Genomic DNA, 23,152 nt, shown 5'->3' on the forward strand with positions numbered 1-23,152 from the left:
TCAATTTTAGATTGGGATTTAATTGGTCGATACGAAATAAATACAGCATTCACATCGAGCGAGACTCGGTTTTCGGATAAACTTCTTCAGGGATAAACTTGGAACAGATTAATTAATGTGTCCACTGAAATGATAAAAAAATAAATAACTTAAATAACTAGATTAATCTTCTGTCGTTTTACATTCGAAACGAAAGAAACAACGGGACAGCCAATCGAAATAGTTTTTACGACCCCACTCAAACTCTGAACTTTAGGGAAATTAACGTCATCTTTTGTTTGCGGTATTCCTACCAAAATTAAATTTGAGTTTTCCCAAGCTGACTTCTGACCCTCTGATAGTGATAGAGAGTGAGAGACTGGATGAATACAACTCCGACATTACCGTATGACTGTCCTGATATATATGTCGATCTACCAGATTTGGTTAATTTAGACTGCTAATTACAGCAGTCCAAATTGCACAGGTACTTTAAATTACGATAATTCTATATATGTATCACAGTTTATAAGACGTTTATACTGTTATTTCTATTTTAATAAAAAGAATTAGTTTCCGATAGTTACAAAACAAGCGAGGTCGAGGCCGAAGTTTTAAACGCGAAAACGTGTACGTCGGACGTTCGGCGCCGCTTTCCTGTAAGCCTAGAAGTTTGACAATGGCGTTTGGAAAGTCAGTGGAATCACGCTCGACATTCCAAACGCCATTGCCAAACTTCTAGGCTTACAGGAAAGCGGCGCCGAACGTCCGACGTACACGTTTTCGCGTTTAAAACTTCGGCTTCAACCTCGCTATTAAAACGCGGGATTTTTGTTGCCTTTTGGAACGTAATCGCCTTTTGTAGTGGTTCTTAGTTGTGTTGGTTCCGCGTTTATCCTTAAAGGAATCTAACTGCCGCGTTATACGGTGATGAGAAAAAAGAAGACGGTCATAAAAAAAATCATAAATCATAGAATTCAGCTTGAAAAAAATCAAGGACAAAGTATTTTTTTATGACGTTGCATTTTCTATTATCTGTATTTGGTAGCTTCGAGTGTCTTACACACTTTTACGCAATGACGTTCTTTGAATCTTCTAAATGCCAAGACAGCGCACAACTTTCTGAGATTAAAAGAAGCAAAATGCTTGCTTTTAAAGATTGCGGAATGACTGGACATGAAATTTGAACTGTTAGATAATCAGCTCGGCTCATATGGAGAAATCTTGTGTGGAAAAACCGTATTTTCTAACAAGATAATGAATCAATCCATGTATCAAACTATATTAAAACGGTGGTTTGCAGAGCAAAATGTTAATGACCTTTCCTGACTAACTCGCTCACCTAAGTAATATTACGTGGAAAACTTGTCAGCAATCCGTCCCTGTTATTTCTTCTGTGGGAGTGTTTTACATTACTAGAAATAATTCTTTCCTCGGACTCATTCCGAGATAAGCTACGTCGGTCCGACAACACACACCACATATTTTCGGGGAGAGAATTAATGAAATGAATAACGGTTCCATCTAGTTTGAATCTAAAGCGGGTTTTTTCCTCAAATTAGGGAGTTGACGTTTGCGTTGAAAGATGATAAGAGAATTTTTCCAAGAAACATTGTCCTTTAATGTTACTTACCAAGCTCTTCTTCGTTCGACCAAAATTTCCGAAATCTTTCGACCGGATCTTCCCTTGATCAGACTTTTTTCTTCTTTCATCTTCATAAACCGACCGCATGCTATTCGCCCATAAAATGTACAAATTTCGACGTGTCAGGTCCACATAGTCTTGGCTAGAATATTCCGCGTGTTCCAGACCCTTGACCTTAGAGGCTATCTGTTAATTTTAAAGATTTTGTTTAATGGCCACCGAAAGCAGAAACGGCAAGATTAGATTGAAATATACTCGCCATTCCAGTGGAAAAGCACAGGTCGTCCAAGACCGAATCTCTCTCCTCCGATGCATCCGAAACCGGAAAGGTCAAATTGATTTGGCGATCGTACAACCGCTCCGTTATTTTAAGCATAAAAGGAGGCAAGATTTCTCTGATGATCGATTTCTTCTTTTTGGATGCATCCTCTTCCTCTTTTTTCGAAATTTCATCTCCGTGCCCATGACTCGATACAAGCTTGGCTGCCTCTTCGATTCCCTTCTGACTGTTTCGCATCAAGTTCTTTATAAAAGAGACAACTTTGCCCAATTCTTCGTCAAGCCGCGACTTGGAGTGTTCGTAAACTCCTGAAATTTTCCTCTTGAAATATTTGTTACGAAAATCGCCAATACGAAACTCAAATATACGTACCGCGTACGTTCTCTACCCGCTCCACTACGTTTCGGAAAGTGACGTCCCGTTCCGATGCCAGGAATTTGCGATTGATTTTGATTAAAGTTTCCCATTGAGAAGTTATGTTATCGTTTAATTTTCTGGCAGTTTTTTCAAACGAATCCTTTAACAGCGTTAAGGCGTTATGCATCCACATCTCCTCCCTGTAAAACACGGTTTGGTAAAATACAAGTCCTCTCTAGTTACATAAAAGAGAAGGATACTTACTTGCTAGATTTCTCGTGTCCGGGAACTTGAACGATTAATTCTTGCAAACTGCCTTCCACCTTTTCGATTATTTTCTCCACGAAGACCACCGAATCTGGGGGCAAAAAATTTTCTGATCAGAAACGGAGACTATTTGTTATGTCAGCTGCTTTCTATTATTCCACAGCCAATCTTCACTTATCAACCTACCTGTTTAACGACTGCTTCGACTTAGATCTCCAGCGCGGGAAATCCCCCTTTCTTAGTCTCATTCCCGCAGTCGGTCAGTAGGGGAGTTGGGCAGGTTGGAACAGTACGTGGTTTTTTATTGAATAACCGCTAATATTTGGTATTTTTAAGTTCATGTCAACAAATGTGGTAATTAGGTGGACGTCATTACGTATTATCGGGTTGCAATTTGAAAAAATCGTAAACCTATAAATTTCCATTGTCGTCCGTCTGTCTGTCTTTCCTTAATCTCGAGAACGGAGTTAGACAAATAAAATCCGAGAGAGATATGGAAAGATTAGGGAGAGAAGATTCCGATTAACTGTATATGAACTTCCAGCGCAAACCGTTATTTCAATTCAAAAACTTTCTCCTGTAAGGAGTTAGATGAATTTCCGCATGACTCTATTGTTACAGTTAACAATAGAGTCATGCCGTCAACTCTCTTCGATGTACAAGGGCAACACACTACTAATTTGAGGTGGAGAGCTTAAATTTAAAAATATGATTAAAAATTGCAGCCAGTCATTGTGACAATGTCACAATAAATAATTGCTCGTCGTGTTAATATTTTATAAACAGAAATTTCAGAAAAAAAATTTTTCAGAATGCAATTTGTTTCAATTTATCCCGTACCTGGAATAAATTGAAACAGAACATGGGGTAAATTGAAACTATATTCTGGCTAATGTAAACCATAATAACCAATATACTGTAAAAATATCATGGATGTCATTAAATAGAATTAAATATCACGGACATTTGTTTATATCACGGATGTCTTTATTCTTATGTTAAAAATAATTAATTTCATTATGAATATCATACTTTAGCCGAACTACACTCACAAAGACCAGAAGATATTTTAAAGTAGCTTTACGCAGCGTCATCTGAGTTACAATGATGGCACGCTCACTATCCGTACATTTTTCATGTGACCACTCTTTGGTTTTTTGTTTTCTGTCCACGATGTTGGATCTGTTTTGTTTACTTTTGCAATTTCATAAGCCAGCCTCTAAGGACCGTCAAATGCTACTAGCTTCCTCAATGTAGTGAGTAATACAGCGTGTCGAGATAATCGATAATATTGAGTTTGCCCATGATGTATTTTACATTAGCGAGGTTGAGGCCAAAGTTTTAAACCCGAAAACGTGTGCGTCGGACGTTCAGCGCCGCTTCCCTGTAAGCCTAGAAGTTTGACAATGGCGTTTGGAAAGTCGGTGGAATCATGCTCGACGTTCCAAACGCCAGTGTCAAACTTCTAGGCTTACAGGAAAGCGGCGCCGAACGTACGACGTACACGTTTTCGCGTTTAAAACTTCGGCTTCAACCTCGCTAATATTGTTATAAACACTAAACGTTAGATGACGTCTTGCGCATCCCAGCCCGTTATGTTGTAAAAATATAACAAACGTGGACGCCATCTCTCTGGCTTTGTTTTCTGCCGGAAATATCGAAGATTACGTCGTGGCGTTAACAATTAAATAATTAACAGACGATAATTAAATGCGTACCGAAGCAAAAACAATACGGCCGACAAACACCGAGCGCGTTCTTATGCGGTCCTACGTAACGATGACGACGCATCTACGTCGATAAAGAATCAAATGTGATTGGTTCCGCAATTTTATAAAATAAACTTTTAAGGTGAAACTTTTCTTATGCTTATACCGGTACGTTATGCACAAAGTTACAACGAACGTTTTTATAACGTAAAATACGTCGTGCACAAACTCTATAATTATTATTTACGTAAGGAAAGTTCCATTTTGTGTTCCGGCGCTCCCTCACCCACATTTCCGATAGGCTCTATTACCTAATTTCCTTACCTGCGAAAACGTCTCGGGTAATCAACCGATACTTTTCGTGAAAGAGTGCATCTAGAGAATATCTGTCGCACGTATCGGAACTGACTAATCGGTATTGGAGTTTGGCCTCCGCTACCCGTGAGGAATACGGCCACAGGACATAGAAGAGGGCCACCAGCAGAGACGAGGGGAAAAGCATTTCTATGTAAATAAAAAACGCATAACGTTAATAATGTCGATTTTAGACGTTATAAAATGAAGAAAATTGCGATTTATTTGCCGTGAACGAACGTAAAAGCCTACCGAACGAATTTTCGTTTATTTCTTTCGTGGCTTTTTTCCGGTTCAGTTAATTACAATTAAAAGTTTAATTAGTAACTTACCCAACGGACACGAGTACTTTGTTAGCAGACCGACGGTACGATCCCGTAAGTCGTCTATCCGAAAACTCGTGGGAATCGTCGGGTGGCCGCGGCGATAACTAGTCCCGGTTCGATAAGAAACCGGCCGATTAAAACCGCCGTTTTTAATCGAATACGGAGTAAATTTAAAAGTAATTTTAAGAAGGAAGATTCGCTATTTCCCTTATTTAAAGGGCGCCATTTTAAAAGCCACTCCGTTCTATAAAATATGCTTTAAACGGGTGAATCTGCACTGTTTTTAAAGCATATTTTATGGAAAAATTGTATTAACTATTAAATGGGTTATTCTCGTATACGAAACTACCGATAATTTTAAGATAAATCGCTTTAGCGGTTTGCAGATTCATTAAGTTTTTCTGAAATAAAAAACAAACACTCACAATATCCCACTAAGGGATACCAACGCGTAACTCGTTTGAACGTTACCTACCAGCAACGAGTTGCTTAAGTTTCCCGGCAACATTTAAAACTGTGTAGCGCCATCTCTTACGACATTTTATTAAAAAAACTTTTTATATTTTTAATTATTATACAATGTCAAAAAGCTTAATTTTGAGGGTAGGAAAGGATTTTATAAAAACTTCTAAATGCTAATTACGAGTGAATTTGTCATCAAGTCCGACCCTACTAGAGATATGACACACGACCCCGTTTATTTCTCTTCTCCCTTTACCTTTAACCAATAAAATTGACTAGTATCAATTTGCCTAATACACAAATCTCCCTGCGAAATTTCAGAAAATTTTCGACAAAAAGGAGGGTAGTTATAAAGTTTCGAAGAGGATGGACAAAATCGTGCCTCAACCCACACAAACGCGCGCGCGCACAAATCTTGGGGTTTCATTTTTTGACCGATCGCCATACTTTAACCTCTGTTATATTTAACAGAGCTGGGAAAGTAATTCCGATGCATGAATGCTTTGTAATTCTAATTATACAGTATAATTTAAACGTTGCGTCGATACGAATAAGTGACGGATAATATTCACCTTCGAACACGGAAGGTGTGAAGGTGAATAGCGAAATCGTTTGATTAAAAAACAGCGACCGAGTCTCGGATTAAAATGGCCTCGATCGTTTTTTACCATACACCGCATTTACTCCGATTAGGTTTAGGTATGTGGACGAAATACTTTCGCCTACCGGACAGAAAGTGGAAAGACGGCGGCTTTGGCCGTTAATAAAAACGACACGGCAAACGACGTTTCTTAACGCAGAAATCTCGTTTATTCAATTGATTTTACGTGTACTTTACATAATTTCTATTGGACTTCTAACCCAAGTCGTCGAAAGCTTGCACGGAACCTTAGTGGACCCCTTTTGTCATACTTTTGTTTTGAACAAATGAAATACGTAAAATGTTTCCTTAATAAAAAGGCCTAGGGCACTAACCGGTGACCCGAATTTGAATCGTCTCTGTGTATGGAGGTGCCACCATCTATGGAATTCTGTAGGGCAAAGCGCAATTTTGTAACGCAATATTTGCGAAACGCCTCAAATGCGCTAAAAATGACCTATACATTCGTAACTTACGGAAATACACCGTACAAGAAGTATTTTCTGTATTCTGGCCGAGGTTCATAGTCTAGATATTCACAAAGTACCAGGGCTCTGCCCTGATATGCCCTGGCACACTACAGCGCTGTTTATAGTTTTTAATGAATTTTCCCGCTTTTTAAAAATATGGCCGTTCTCTAAACCGGTGACGGTCGTGGAACACGGCTGTCTCGGGAACATTCGGGAATAAAATTGGGGAGCCGTAGAAATTACCAGGGAGGCCACCGAACTAAAATGAATTGTCAATAAGCAAAGTACAAGGCAAAATTTATTTATTTTTTAAGTTTCCAAGTTCCTATTTGGTTGAATTGGCACTTATCAAAGACCCGGAACAGATTGGATATTGAGAACAGGGAAGCTTTTTGGTTATGTTTAGTGAATTTTCAGCCAAATATAGAAAAATTGCTTCTTATTATCAGTCTCAAAACTCGTACTGAATGTCTTAATTCGACATTAGCATAAGTCTTTTATACATTTAAAAGTTTACCTTGTTTAGAATTAAATTTATTTTAATAACGTATAATACATTTTTGAAAAACTTAAGAAATGTGCGGGAATTTTTTCTATTTCTGAATTATTAGATTTTTGGTTTAAGTTATATGAGATTGCCGATTCTTCAACAAAAGATTTTAATTACTTATTGATTTTAATATAAGCGTTTTCAGCTGCATCACGTTCTAATTGTAGTTATCATTTCAGCATTCACAATCCAATCCTTTGTTACCGTTCAGTAAAAATGTAATTTTCGGAATGAGGGATCCACAAAGCCGAGGGCTACCACGAGATGAAAAAGAACGTTCAGAATCTCTGCTTTAAACATCAGGTTAAGTTCGTTTTCGGTAGGTCGGGAAAATAAGTACAAGTATTCTTCTCGCTCGCCCTTTGATACCACACACGTAATCGAAGGTAACTTGCAAAGCCGTCGAGAACGGGAGAGTCTTCCCCGGCTCTCTCGAGAAAACTCGGAGACCCGAAGTAGTTCCCATCCTTATAAAATTAGTTAATAAAACAACAGAAATAAATCTTTAAGGCTGATTTTTATTAATAACGAAACATTCTGCATATTTCATTTGTTCAAAAAAAGGCAAGACACTCGGCAAAAAGGAACTTGTTATACTTTGGGGGTCTATTCGACCCAGATCGCACGACCGAAGTAGTCTGGGAAATACGGACTTAGACTCCGGTCGGACTTGTTGATAATCTTCAAGGGCGATCGGTCCCAGATATATATGTTTCTTTACTCTGTGGTTCCAGCACCGTAAAGACTCGAAAGAAAAAGTGTTACGTATTAAACCGAAAAGTTTTCTTCGTTATTACCCGGGTGATAAAACTGCCGAAGTTTCAAAGATTTAAAATCGTTCGATGACGATCGTCAATTTTAATTTCAAATCATTTCTAATCCTTTGACCTCTACCGATTCCTAAATATCCCGGTAACCGTTTAACCGTTACACAAATACGATCCGCGCCTCAATCTAGAAGAAATTTAATACCGATTGCGTCACCCGCCTATGTATTTGCGGCGCGATGGCACCGCTAAAAAAAAAACCGTTAAATATTTATCGTAGTATTCTACGATAAAAATTCGATTGTCCGGCGCGAAATTCCCCGTCGGATTTGTGGGAATCGACGACGGATAGATCCTTCCCCCTTCCCGTCTTCCCGCGAGTATTTCTTCACGAAATTTTCCGATCGATTTAGAACTAACGGCCGTTTTCTATCCTTTAGTTTCTGCCGTCCGATAAATATTCCCACGCCTTTACCGGATTAACGGCGACGACCCGATTTGTCGTATAAACCGGAAAAAACCGTCCGAGCGAAGAGAGGGAGCGGTGCGGCTCTTCCCCTCTCTACGGAAAAGTCTACGGGTCGGGTTTGCCTCCGCCGATCGGCCTTTGTATTTACGCCAGAGGGCCCGGTCCGGGCCGGGCGCAGGCGTCGAGGCGGAGACGAATAAAGAATTAATATCGAGCGGTGGGCGGAGAGGGGAAAAAGCAGGCGCCGGCCGAGCGTAGGGGTAGAAGTCGAGAGTGGCCGGACGGATCGGAGGGCGCACTCTGGTGGCGGACGAGGATCCGGGCACTCGGTTGGCGTAGATCGATCGTGCGAGATGGCCGAGAAGGACGGCGTGTACTTCAGGGTGCCGGAAAACCTGAGCAAGAGGGAGAAATTCGCTCGATTTCTATGGAATCCCGCCACCAGAGAATTCCTGGGACGAACCGGACTCAGCTGGCGTAAGTGGCTTTTCCTCCGTCGGCCCGATCTCCTCTGGCCGTCGGCTACCGGCGCCGAGACGGCCGCACCTTCCCTGGAAGGTGGACGGGGACGACGGATCTTTTCCCGCAGCTTTTTTCGCCGGAAGGGTAAAAACGGCGCGAAGAAGGGAGACGATTTTGCCGGGAAACGACCGAAGGGGGAGGGGAAAAGGAGTCGCCGCCAATTTTCCGGGTTATTTTAGTCCGGGCGAAGGTGGAAACGGAGTAGAAGTAGAATCGACGCGACCTACTTTCTCCGCCGCCGTATCGATCGACGACGGCGTCCGTCCACGGCCGGCGCCCTTTTCTTCCCTTTCCGGGCGGTTCCCTTTCGGATTCTTCCACCGTCGTCCGAAGAAGAAATCCACCGACGGAGGAGCTTCTTCCTGCAAAAGAGCCGAGCCGAAAAGCGGGAAGACCCCAATCGGTCGACCCGTCGGCGGCCGCCTTCCGACGGTACGCGACGGGTTTTTCTACCCGCGGGGCGGGGGGTGCGACCGACGAAAAGTAGAGCCCGGTGAGCGGAGAGCCCAACCTCCCACGCCCCGAAGGTCGGGGCTTTCACACCGACGGCAGAAGTGAAGCGCGGTCCCCGGACCGTCCGGTAATATTTAAAAACGGAAGCGCCGTCCCACAGATTAGAGACGTCTCCGCAATCCGTGGAACCCTCCGAAGGATAACGGACGGTTTATCCAATTACCGGCGTAATTACTCCACCCCCGGGTTGAACCCGGCCCTCTCGGGCGGCGGTTAAAGAGCCCGCCCGTCCCGACGGTCGGTTTACCGTAAATGCCGAAATAATCTAGAATACGACGTTCCGTTGGAACGTCTACTTTCTTCTTCTACCGTTCCCGCGAAAATTATTAATATTCCGCAGATTTATATAAATAAAGTATGCGCCCGCGTATCCCTCCGCTATTTAACAACACGAAATTAGGGAGGAAAATTTGGCGCAGATTTCGTTTTCCGGAGCCTTGCTATTTAGCTGCTAGTCGTTTAGGCTAATAAATTTTCTACCCTCTTTTTTTCAGTGAAAATCACAATATTTTACATCATTTTCTACGCGTGTCTGGCCACCTTCTGGACCTTGATGCTGGTGATATTTTATCAAACTCTAGACTACTACGAACCCACATGGAAACTACAGTCCAGCAGGATCGGCTCCAATCCCGGTGAGTATCTGAATAATCCGGGCCGAGCTGGGTTTGTTTCTCCCGTTACGTGGGCGGGAAGAAAACTTTACTTCCGCCGCCCTCCCCCCCGCTCCGGCTCGAATTGCCGGACGAGGTGGGAACAGCCGTCTCGGTTTCCCCCGCCCGGACCGGGTCCCGGGCGCCACCCTACCTATCCGCGGGTGGGAAGTGGGTCTTCTTCCGTCGCTTTCTTTTCCCAGTTAAAAACTATTGGACGGCGGTTACCGCATTACGGAACCGACGCCGCCCACCCCCGGTGGCGCCTGCCGGGCCGCCCGCAAATACTTCTTCCGTCGGAAGGTTTTGCCTCCTAATTTCTGGCTTTCCCCGTTTGAATATTTCTGGTGATTTATTTTTTCTACCCCCATAAATCGCGACGGGCGCTTGGTGGAGCCTCTTTCCCCGTATGGAAGAAGGAAGAGGCGGTGCCGTTCCGAATGGATTCGGCGGAAGATAAAAGAAACCGGAAGCATATTTTTCGTCGGGTCTCGTGCCCGACGAAAAATAAATGCGATAAATGCGAAGAAGTACTAAATCTAGCTTTGGCGGTGAAAGAATTGCCGACCCGGCGCGGAAGAAATAACGGATGCCGTTTACGGAAATTACCCCACTTTTGATCGCTTTATTTAAGCGCCTCCTTCCGGCGGCGCCTTCTCCTCTTTTCCCGCAATTTCTTATCCGCCATTTTTAACTCCCATGCGAGGTTTACGGTGCTTCTCATCGCGACCCGGGGGGGCGGACAGCGTAACGAACTAAAAGGGAAATAAAATTATATTTTAAACGTTAAGTTTGGACGAAAATGTTTTTATTTTACTTCGGATTTCAATTATTATTATTATTATTTATTGTTTTAATACAAATACCTGCATGTGTGTGAATATTCAGATATACAGTAGGCTATGTATGTATGTATGTATACAAAACTGACTTTGACAAGTTTGTAGTGCGTCATTCGTTGTGGATGTTAAAAATATATGTAATAATTAGGAATGGAAAGAGTTACGGAGTTTGTAACAAAATGTTTCTTTTATAAATGCCGTCGTTTACCTTACTACGGCCTTAAAATCTGGTTTTTTTTTTTTTTCTATCTTTTTTAATGGTTCAATTCTCTTTTAGGTTTTTGGAGCGCTCGTTAAAACCACCTAGCGTGCGTGGACGGAGAAGTCCCGTGGCGGTGGCGTGAATGTCGTTTTGGGTACTTTTGGTTAAAATTATCGTCTTGGGGTGGCAGGAAGAAGCGCACGACCGGAACGTTAGAATCGGAGGACGGAAGATGAGATTTACTCCGCTGGGCCCGAACTCTGACGGTTGTGACTTTCGTTCCCCAATTTTGTGCACATGTGCGTGTATGCACGTCCGTGTCAGGCCCGAAAATCCCAGCGTGCGTGGTGATTCTGGGCTGTCATACCGTATGTTTGGGGAATGGTCTGTGTTTCAAAAAGCAATTTACGTGATTGTCGGGTTTTCGAATTTGCTAATCCGTGATCAAAAAGTGTTGACCGGTGTAGATACTAGGATGGCCTCACCCAATGCCTAAAAATGAGGACACTGTTGAGGAGGGGGTAACTGCCCGTGCACCCTGTTGACCCCTTGTGCTTTCCGGATTTTTATACATACATGTACAAATAAAAAACAGAAAAATAAATTATGGAATGTTCAATAATCAGTGATAATATTAAATGTTGAAAACTGTACATGAAGTAACAAATGGAAGCAATGTAACAAATGTTGAGAAAGAAAAAAGAAACATTCAGTATTTTGTTAAAAAAACAAAAAACTGAGGGCATGGATGTCTACTCTCTATATTTCTGTCCTTTGCTTACCATTTCTAGTAGTTTGTTGTTGGCAAGAAATGTTTTGTGCATAACTGGGCACTCTTCTGTGAAGTTATTAAATATTTGGAGTTCTGCTTTGGCAGAGTCTACTTTCAAACGATTTCTCTCATTTCTCCATGCTGAAGTCATCATTGAGAAAATTCATTCAGCATGAGCATTGCTACGTGTTATGGAGAAGATGTAGGCACCGATTTCCTTTAGATCGTGGAAAGGAATCTCTGTCATTGCCGTGCCCTCGTCCAATAAACATTTGTGACCATTTGTAAACACTTGTGAAATTCTTTGGCTTCTTAATGAAGGAAATGGCCAAAGTGTCACTAGGTCAAAGTAGTGTGGGCCATCTGGAAACATTAATCAACTTCCTCAATTCATTGGAAATGACAACTGAACCATTTTTGTACACATTTTTCATCACACCCAAAAAAGAGGACAAATCGATGTCCAGTGCAAGGTGATGCCGAATGGAGAACAGAGTAGTCAAATGCCTGACAATCCTGCGAAAAGCCAGATGTGTGGCCACCCTGGTAGATACCATCTTGGGTGCATGGATGTTTTTTCTTAATAGAGGTTTGTGTTTGTGGTAGTTGCCATGGTCTTTCCTTTCAGGTCAGCCTTTATATTTATATGCAGAACTAGCTGTTACCCGCAGCTTTGCCTGCTCGGATTTTGCAATTTGATAGAAATAACTCTTCCTCAGTACTTCACTAAGGTTCTCAATTATTAGTTGTTACTAATTTGGTAAAATCACTGATTTTTGTTTGTTTCAAACTATAGACTGCTAATGCACTTAAATTCAAGTTTCAAATATTATGGGATTTTGAGATACGATAAATCTGAGTTTAATTTTTTTTCAAAACATAAATGACGTTATCTGAAACTCCCTAAATTTAAATAAATAATAAAATATAAAAATACAGAGCATTCACAAAGATAAAACCTTTGTCGTTGCACACCATCAGTAGTCCATCAGCAATTACAAAAATCATGGAGATGACCTTCCCTTTTAGGCTACTGCCTCTGCAACAAGCATGCAAAAATGGTAAAACGTCCTCTGGTGATTCGCCACTATCACAATAATATTTTTTAAAAATTAACAAAGTAAAATCGTGGCTGGTGTTATTTCAGACACCATAGTAATTATTTAATTTATAACCATCTAAATATATAAAATTCTCACACGCAAAAATCAAACGCGGGTCGTATCAGCTTATATTAATAACTTTCTTACAATTAAGGAAAATGGGGGGAAAAAAGCAAAAGGGATAGGAAAGGAATAGAAATACCCGGGGTTTTTCATAGCGACATGCTCTTGGAAAAGACACCACTTTGAAACTCTCCGTTATTCGTGACCCTCTTCTTGTCGTAGACCTTTCGTCTATTCCCGACTTTGTTGTTTGTTCTCAAGGTTTTCTGTCTGTAGCCTATTTTATCTTTCTAACTTCTTCGGTTCCTCTCAGTCTTGGATTGTCTTTCTCAAGGTCTGGAGCACTCTTTTTCCCTCCCTGCTTCTTTGAGGTTTTCACCAAAAGTGACTCTTTCTTTGTCCGTTTGGCCCCAGGGCCCCACACCGTCTTTTGTTCTACTTATTTTCGTGGAAAAGATAATCCTACCCAAGGGCAAAAGGGTTAGATGGCCACATATAATCGAACACATATGTAATAACAAATTCGAATTTAAATTAGTTAAAAAATCGTAATACATAAATATTGTACGTTTGGAAATTAAGTTATTACCATCAGAAACAAAAAATCGCATCTAAATTAATAGAGTAAAAGCCGTTCTTCTGGTTAAGACTTAATGCTCTTCCCCTGCAGAGGAATTTCAAAAAATCTCATCTTAGTGTGCATTCCCATGGTGTACTCTACTAAAACGCAGTTAAATACAAAAAATCGCATCTAAAATAGTAGAGTAAAAGCCATTCTTCTGGTTAAGACTTAATGCTTTCTTTCTCCCACCCGCGGGGGAATTTTGAAAAATTCTTTCTTAGTGTGTGTTTCCATGACGTACCCTAACTGTGTACCAAATTTCACCTCTAGGTTCAGCGGTTTGCTCTGGGTGATGATGAATCAGTCAGTCAGTCAGGACAAGTAGTTTTATATATTTACATAATACTATAATGTGTATGTTGCTGTAATTGAAGACTTTTGGTACTTTAAAATTATATATATATATATATATATTTTTTATTATTATTATTAGGGCTAGGATTCAGACCACTGCCACCTCAAGATAATATTGATAGTACTCTTATATGGTTTAAACATGGAAGTTCTGAGGGATGGACACATTGGACAACAAGTTTAGATGAATATTTGTTACGTAAGTATATTATAATAAAATAGCAATAAAAATAAAAATATTTAATTTTACCTTAATGTAATGTTTGAAAAAAGATACTTTAATTTTATTTGAAATGTTGTTCACAAAAAATATAAGCCTGTTGACAAATTTGCATGTCAAGAGCTGGTGTTGGAATCCACTAAAACTTTGTGAATATAATGATGGTATTAAGTGATTACAATATCGTAGCAAGGGACAATATCCTGTGCAACAGTGATACAGTTTAAAGCGACCTTTAATACTGTGAGGCCTCAAATTTGCCAGATTTATTTGGCAATGTAGTTGGAGGTAGTGCATGACTCAATCCTCATGTGCAATAATTGTACAATTTGGTCTGGATTCCTGACATTTTTGTCTTTGATTGTAAGAAAAGTTTTCTAAATTTGGGTATTGTTTCTGTAAACAAAGATTTGCACAGATTAATACTTATTATTCTACAGAATTACAGTAAAATTTGTTTTTTTGTAATTATGGATATCGTTATCAGTTATCTAATATTATCAGTATTAGCAAGTTCTAAAAGATAAGTTAAATATACTTATAAAACTTTACTTGTTGTAATTGTAATTTAGTTACATCCATCATTATCTTTGGATAAATAGTAATTTTAAGCTGTCTATTTGTGCTGGCAGCATCCGTATTGTTGATATATGCAATCATTACCAGTTTCAACTGGTGCATTAAACATTAATTTTAACTAGAATCAGATTTGTTTTTAATGCCTGCATATTGAACTGAGTGAGATTATGCATAAATCTGGAATTTAGTGTGTTTCATAATGCAATATCTGCTCCTGTGGCTGATTTTGGAAACTCAATTCCTTTCACTCCATATATAATAGATTTTGAGCTTGTTTAGTGTGTCAGCCAGTAATGTTTATAAATAAATAATGAATATAGAGCTGTTAAACAGGAGTTTAGATTCAGTTGTCAATTTAAATAGTTTAACACTTGGAATATTAAGTCAAACTTGAGTGGTATGTGTTTGTTTACACTTGTAAACAAAACTGAATGGTTTGTGTTTTGTAAACAATCGTCCTTGCAAATTGCAAGACTGGCTAAATTGCAGCTTAAGTCTGTGGTAAAGTTTTTGTATGATATTCCTCAAGGACAATCTGATCAGGATTCCAAATAGCCTGTAACATTTACTGACCTAGATTTGATGCCATACAAAATTTGGTCAAATGGTTTCAGAAGAATTTATTTAAATCCAATGATACTTGAATGTACAGTACAGCAATGAGCTTTGCTCACTCAGGTCAGTTATTTTATTTACTCACAATACAATAGTTTAAATTGATAGCATTTCATTCTTCAAATATATTCTAGCTGCTGTTAAAGACAGTAGTATGCAAACAATACTGAATGAATTATAATTAATAAGTCAAATTCATACCTATATAGTATCTATTATTAAGGTAAACCACTTTAGATCACTCTGTAGACAAAACTGTTAGATATAATCAATAAAATGTGCACACATTTATCTCAACTTAGAAAATTATGGACTGTTTTAAAAATAGTTACAATTTTCACTACTGTATGGCACTGCTGTCACAGCAGCATCACATAACAGTAGTGATTTGTAACTCATAAGCAGTGAGCAAACATTTATCATCCCTAAACTATAGCAAAGAGGATGTTTGAATAACATCACATTTATGCAAGATGTTGAAGACTTACCATTGCAGTCATTATGGAAAACCTACTATCTTATTTTTTTTGGCAATGAAAGAGTGATCTGTCAGTTTTTTCCAATGCACTGTCCTACTTATTCACCCGATCTCATATCTTATGATTTCTGGTTATGGGATTATTTGAAAAGTAGGGTTTATAAACATAGAGTTGCAGATTTATAAGAACTAAAGAAACAAACTGAAGGGAAAGTGAGTCTCTTAAGTTCTGACGTGTTGCACCCTGCTGTTACAAATGTGATAACTTGATTGCAGTATGTGACCGATAGTGGCAGAAAGCATGTTGAATACTTTCATTATAGTGGCAAAAATTGTAACTATTTTTGAAATGTCCATAATTTTCCATATTGAGATAAACATGTCTACAAAATTTTATCAATCTAGCTCTAATAGTTTTATTTCCACGGTGGACTAAAGTAGTATACTTTAGATTGGTATATTGCTTTTTGTCCTTATGTTATGATAACAGGTTTATTATGACGTCATCATAGTAAATCTGTTTATTGTAAGGTAATAATAAACCTTTATAGGTAACTAAATGACGCGGCCACGCTTTGTTGTGGCTCAAAATGTATCTATTATAAATGTATAACTTCTCCCCGTGGGGGAATTTCAAAAAATCCCTTCTTAGTGTACATTCTCTTGACATAACCTATTAAAACGCAAAAAACCGCATCTAAAATAGTGTAATAGAAGCCGAGTTCTTCACGGTAAGCCTTAATCCTGGAATTTCGACATGTATATTATATAAAAACACGTGCGTATTCGAATGCAATGTTGTCTCAAAATTTCAAAGGAATCGGTAGGAACAAACAAACGTTATATTTTATTTATATAGATAGATAGAAAATGATCTGCTTTAGTCCATTCTCACAGTAAAGCATAATGCCTCACAGAAAAGCAAACTTAGGTCGTCAGAGTTAGTGCCATCTGTTGGACATAAAAGCTTTAATCCATATATAAAGATATTTTTGGAAGGGAGGAAATGGTGGTCTTCACATATGCCACAAACCTTTGCGAGAGTGTATTAAACAACTTCCCAAAGTTTCATGGCAATCGGATAAATGGTGTAGTAATGCATGAAGGACAAACAGACTGACAGACATACATTCGTTTTTATATATATAGATAAACCATATACCCACTGGGAGCAGATATTGCTTTGTGAAACCTATAATAAACCTGTGTCTACCTATTTTTGTGTGATTACCTTAACAATGTCAATAGTGTGTGATAAGTCCTCCATAGAGCCAAAACTTAGTGCTCGTAGTTACATATTATACTTTAATTATAGACATTCCTGTGTATGTGTATGTTTACAATGTATTTACAATTTATACATTTTAAAATCTTTTTACATGTTCTTTTGATACCAGTCAATTTCCAACCAAATTTCTGCTAATAATAGTTTTATTCAGTTGCCCCATTAAATATTATCAGTCAGTTATTGGTATGGGCAAGCCCCAAAATGATTACATTACATGGATTTTATTGTTCATTAAAATTTGAGTTGATATGTTCTACAACTGCTTAAGTAGTTGTCAATGTAGCAATTTTTCAAATGTATGAACAAAAAAACTGGTTCTAATGATAGACATTGAATAAGGAAGGGCATTGAGGATAAACATTATTGAGACGACAATTAGTTTGGAAATAAAAATGGCCAACTTTATAAACAGTGACAAGAACTTTGCATGTGAAGTTATCATCAAAATCATTTGGTGTATTATAAAATGTTATTAATTATCCCTTGAATAGAATGACTTGAATAGAATGGCAGTGAATAGAAGACAGACTGAGAATTGTAATTTCTTGTACAGTACAATACTTCTATATTTCACTTTAAGTTTTTTCATTATATGACAGTAAAATTGAAATAGAACAATGAATTGATAAATAATCTCCTCTTGCAACATTCCATGAAGTTTAGACATCATCACCATTTAGTATTACTTTCCTGGCTGTTACATATAACAGCAAAAGCATAGTGATTGGTCAAAATTCCAGGGTTCGGAGTCCAAAAATGTAATGACATCCTGGATTCCAAACCCTGAAATGTCAAGAAATGCAAAAAAATTGGGGTTTTTTCTGTATGTATGGATGTTTGTTTGTGTGGGGTGGGCATGATTTTGTTCACTCACTTTGAAACTTAACTTCTGTGCCATTAGTTAAAAATTTCTGAAATTTTGCAGGCATGCAAGGGTTGATACTATTAAATTTCGGCGATTAAAGGTGGGTTTATGGAGATGTTCATGTGTCATATGTTGAGTGGAGTTGGACGTTATGAAAATTTTACTGATTAGCATTTAGTTTTTTTTTTTTTTTTATATATAAAACTCATCTCTGTCCTCAAAATTAAGCTTTTTGCCATATTTTAATAATTAGTAGTATAAAAAGTTTTTAAAAATAAAATCTCGTACCAAATGATGCCAAGCACAATTTTAATTTTTTTGCCAAGAATGTTACATGACTAGTAGCTGAATTTTTCATTGAGTACACATAAACATCTAGTTTGTATGTGCAAAGTTTTGGTTTAGTGCATTGTTTTTGGATAACAGTCAGATTTAAAAATGAACTTATCTTCATTCTATGGTAAGCAGTGAATAGTGATTGAACTTCTGGCATTGGTAGGTTATGTACTAACTGAAATTCATAGAAATTCACAATATGGTGAGAAATAGTATTATGAAATTTTATATATGCACTTGAGATTTATTTGCCAACTAAAATCAAAAAGAATAGTGTTTTTTTCATATAATGATGATAGACTCCACTGAACTAAGGAAATAATGAAGACACTTAAGAATCTGAAATTACAGCTCATTACTCACTCTCCTTACAGTTCAGATTTGACGCAATCATACTTCTGGCTTTTCACAAAAGTAGTGTCAAAAGTTTTAGCATTTAATAAAATTCAGCTGCCTTGGTGGATGCATCAAAGAAAAACCAGGTCTTTTTCACATGTGAAATGCATGAAACATTTGAAATTACTATTCTAAATGTTTAACTCAAAAATACCTTAATCCAGTAAGTAACACCAATTCATTAATTAAAGAAATGTTTTTGACCTTGATTAAAGGTCATCCTTGGGTTAGGGCGTAAATGGAATCTACTCTAAATGGTGATTACCTTGAAAAACACACACACATATATATAAAACTGATCACATTATTTTAGTTCTTACCAAACTAATTCAGTAGAACTGTAAATCTTATTTATCAATCAGCTCTTAGACAGTTGAACATGTCTGTCTTGAAGCTCATGGGAACAAGAAAAACATTCAAGATATACAGGTTTCGAGATATAGGAAACAGTAATAGGTTTGATTGGAAGTACAGTATTTTATTAATATAGTAGCAAGTACAGTACATACCTGTATTATTTATAAATAAAACATTTTTGACACACCTTAACAGAAATAGTTTGTCAATAGTTTTTGATGCCTGATGTTCTTCAACTGATAAGATGCAAGCCAAACTTGTAGCCAGTCAGAGAAAAGCAGCATTTTTTGCAACTGTTTACTGTATTGCAAGAGATGTTTCTTGACTACAATTTATGCTATCAAAATGTAGTCACTGAGCATTGAACTTGTAATTGACTATAATTTGAGATATAGAGGTTTTGAGAGAAAATTATTTCAGATATAAACTTGGAAAATATATTGAATTTAGGCTGAAAATGCAGGGGGGGGAATTTCGAGATAAAGAGAATTTTTCAATTATCTTAAATGGTTGTCATCAGAACTGTAGAACAAAGTTACACAAAATACAATCATCAAAGAGTAATTAATAAGGTAAAGGGGTAATAAGAAATGAGAAAATATTATGGATAAAATAATAATAATAATTTGTAAAAGATACTTAAAAAGAATATTAAAAAATAGTGTTATATACAGTTAAAGAAGTTGTGATAAGTTTGGGAAGAAACAGCACTATTAGGTTGCTGAAATAATAATTTTATTTTAAATAATTTCGTTCTTGAATTCTGATAATGACCATTGAAGACGAGTGAAAATGTTTGCTATAAATACTTCTAGATTGTAAAATTTGTTTCAAATTCTTTAAATTTAGTCAGTCGTAAGAACTACATTTCTTCAATCAATTATAGTTTAGTAACCAATGGTCAGCTGACAGTTGCATTTTAATTAGTGAGAATAGTCTTCACACTAATAGACGATAGAATCAACTCTGTTAATGTGAAAGGTTGTTTTTACTGTACAATTCATTAAATAATATAACATGCCTGCTGGATAAACAAGCCATTGATGTAGCTTGTTTCATTGGAAATTGACTGTCATTCATTTCTTTATCTAATTGTATTAAAGCTTCTTTACTATGCAATGTAGCCATTTCTATTATTCATCATATATCATTAATGAACTGTGCAATATAATAAAGATTTTTTTTAATATATATATATGTAAACTGAAATATTTAAGCAAATATTAATTACCTTTCATAGTTTTAAAAATTATCATCTTAAATGTCCTACTCTGATCAAAAAGTATTGGGAATGATTCATTTAAATTGTGCATGTGCAAGATGACATTGTCTTCATTTTTTTTTCATTATTTGGTACTACTTTCATCAATGTCTAACAGCAATCTGTATGTCATTGTTTGTTTTCCTTTGCAAATAAACACATGTTTGAGTTTAAGCAGTTTTTGTGCCAGTGATTTTTTTTCAAAATGTTCGAGTGTAATTGAGGAAAGAATGTGCATTAAATTATGTTTTTGCAACAGAGTTACTGCTACAGTAATGTTGAAAATGTCGCAAAAAGCCTTTGGTGGTGATAGTCTATCAAAAACGGGAGTTTTCAAGTGGTACAAGATGTTCGAGGAAGGCAGAAAACACATCGAAAACGAACCACACTCTGGTAGACCATCTACTCTTACTGATGAACAAGAAGTCTCTCAAGTAAGAGATTTGTTGCTTGATGATTGTCATTTAACAATTGAGGACATTATTGAGCATGTTCCAGTATCATTTGAATCTTGTTGAACAATTTTAAAAGATCATTTGGGCTTGTGATCATTGTTGCTACTTGAGTCATCCCAAAAAATGTTGAATTTTTTCCAAAAACAAATCTTTCAAGTGGCTGAGAAAATGCTTTCTTGAAGTGGATTGTTCTTAAAACGCATCATTACAGATGATGAAACATGGATCTACACTTTTGGCACTGAAATAGCTTGACAATTGAATGAATGGCATTTGAAAGGTGAAGTGAGACTGAAAAGACCATGTCAAAGTCAGTCAAGAATCAAGGTTGTGGTGCTGTGCATTGCAAATTCCTTCCAGCTGGCCAAAATTTCAACAAAGAATATTACTTGATTAGTTTGCATTGTTTGCATGAAGCGATTTGTGGAAAACAACCCAATTTGTGATGAGAAGACTCGTGGATTTTGCACCTCAATAATGCACTTACAGACAATGTTCTTCTTGTTTGGGAATTTTTGGCCAAAAGTTCAACAAATACAGTTCTACAAGCATCATTTTCACCTTATATAGCACTGTGACTTTTTCCTGTTTTGTGGTCACCATTTTGAGTCAATTGATGCCATAAAACAAAATTTGCTCAGAGTCCCAAAGGAATTTCCAGAAAACAACTTTAAAGCATATCTCGAGGATTGGAAAAAAAAAATTGTCATTAGTGCATTGCCATGAGGGGACAGAATAAACTTTGATGAATAAATTCAAATCTTGCATTTTATTGAACCATTTCCAATACTTTTTGATCACAGGTATATATGACTCGAATTTAAAAATCTGGAAGATTAAGTTTCATTTCATTTTTAAACTTCGCCTTTTTTCTTTTTGCATTTTATGTAAATAAATAAACAAACAAATAGGTTTATATATAACAAAATGAGAATTAAAGAATTTGTTTATATGCAATTTGTTGTCAAATGGAATACAAACATTCTGATTTCCAATTATTTAAAAATGATATTGATAGAAAATTTTTTAGGTAATTAAATTATAACCAGCTATAACTTTATGATAAGGCATTATTTGATTACAATAGAACCCAGATTATTCAAGGTGACGTGGACCAATGCTACCTTGGATAACCAAAAACTCGGATGAAACACACAACCGTGTTTTCTTGGATTAAAAAATTACAAATATAAAAGAGTTATATGTATTAGTTTTAAGCCTCCTTTTTACACTTATTAAATTTAATCATATGTAAGAACAATAATTTTTACTTTATTTATCATACAGCTAATACATATATAATTTTAAGAATAAAGATATGTTTTACTATAGTTACATTTTAATATATGAATAGTTTTTCTCATGTTGAAGTTAAATGATAAAATGTAATGGAAACAAATCATTTTATAATACATGTTATTTTAAACTTTCAGTATAAGAGAGATGTGTTCACTTACAGGTTTGCTTCGGATAATGCGGAACCTTAGTAAATCAGGTTTTTACCGTTAGAAGCAAGCATAAGATTGCTTGAGAGAACTAATCACACAGGTACACAACTGGAATAGATACACAGACTTTATTGATTGTGAGAGAAATGTATTTTGGACTATATGTCCCACATTAGTCTTCTTTATTTAACGTCACTCTAGTTAAAAACAAAAATGTTTCGGTTACAATTATAAATCTAGTATAAATCAATGAAATACAGGATTCTTATATTGCTTTTAAATGGAACATTTTTTATAAATTTTTAGAATGTTACATTTTAAGTATGTATACCTGAAAATGAGATGAAATAACTTGAAAGCGTTTCTCATTGTGCTCGTGATATGATCTTAAAGTTTCACATATTTCAACGTACAGTAGAGGCCCGTACAACGTGCAAATAAAACAAGCAGTAACCTTTGAATTTTGTCGATCAGAGGTATACATTGTTTTTCAACTTACAGGTCAAGGTTTAAACTCAAAATCGTGTGATAATGCAGGTTTCGATAACGCGATTTCCTATAATGCGTAACGAATCCCCGCATTGTGGGACTCTACTGTATTCTAATTATTAATATACAGATAATGTTTCTTAAAGCACTATAACTTTATTAGTATTTGTGATAGAGAAATTATGTAGAATGTATTGGAAATAAGAAAATATATATTTTTTTATTGTTTTATTGTATTTTATTAAGTTTCTACATGTTCACCATCACTAGTAACAAAGGGTAATACGATTTTGTAGTCTTCTCAAAACATTTGCCAATTGATTTGCAGTAATGCCTGAAATCACATTAGTTATTTTAGCTTTCAAGTCTTCTAATGATCGAGGTTTAGTTGCATATATCATTGTTTTCACATTCCCCCATAAAAAAAAAGTCTAATGGAGTCAA

The 23,152-nt window shown here is 37.0% G+C and overlaps 2 protein-coding genes across 2 annotated transcripts in view; one reads left to right on the plus strand and one right to left on the minus strand.

Annotated features, from left to right (window-relative positions):
• Positions 1–11,930, minus strand: LOC136989200 (uncharacterized). The gene is made up of 8 exons (XM_067287286.1): positions 11,790–11,930; positions 9,025–9,220; positions 4,562–4,741; positions 2,526–2,619; positions 2,277–2,461; positions 1,884–2,212; positions 1,613–1,810; positions 1–124 (listed from the first exon to the last, which is right to left on the minus strand). The coding sequence occupies exons 1-8, from the start codon at positions 11,928–11,930 to the stop codon at positions 113–115; spliced, it is 1,335 nt and encodes a 444-aa protein (XP_067143387.1). The 3' UTR covers positions 1–112.
• Positions 8,557–23,152, plus strand: part of LOC136989223 (sodium/potassium-transporting ATPase subunit beta-like) — a 26,200-nt gene continuing 11,604 nt past the window's right edge. Inside the window, exons 1-3 of the mRNA XM_067287318.1 lie at positions 8,557–8,752; positions 9,805–9,945; positions 14,001–14,120. Coding sequence (XP_067143419.1) covers positions 8,629–8,752; positions 9,805–9,945; positions 14,001–14,120 — 385 coding nt within the window. The 5' untranslated portion in view covers positions 8,557–8,628. The remainder of the gene's footprint in view (positions 8,753–9,804; positions 9,946–14,000; positions 14,121–23,152) is intronic.

This window comes from Centruroides vittatus, unplaced genomic scaffold, assembly GCF_030686945.1.
Source record: "Centruroides vittatus isolate TY-2023 unplaced genomic scaffold, ASM3068694v2 scaffold_450, whole genome shotgun sequence".
Lineage (NCBI taxonomy): Eukaryota > Metazoa > Arthropoda > Arachnida > Scorpiones > Buthidae > Centruroides > Centruroides vittatus.

Excerpts from the sequence above, each read along its gene's own strand:
- LOC136989200 (XM_067287286.1), bottom strand. The coding sequence starts at position 11,930 with ATGACTTCAGCATGGAGAAATGAGAGAAATCGTTTGAAAGTAGACTCT. Across the intron at positions 4,742-9,024 it reads TCGATACGGCGGCGGAGAAA|AAATGCTTTTCCCCTCGTCT; the intron begins GTAGGTCGCGTC and ends TTATTTACATAG. Across the intron at positions 1,811-1,883 it reads TGTGCTTTTCCACTGGAATG|ATAGCCTCTAAGGTCAAGGG; the intron begins GCGAGTATATTT and ends TAAAATTAACAG.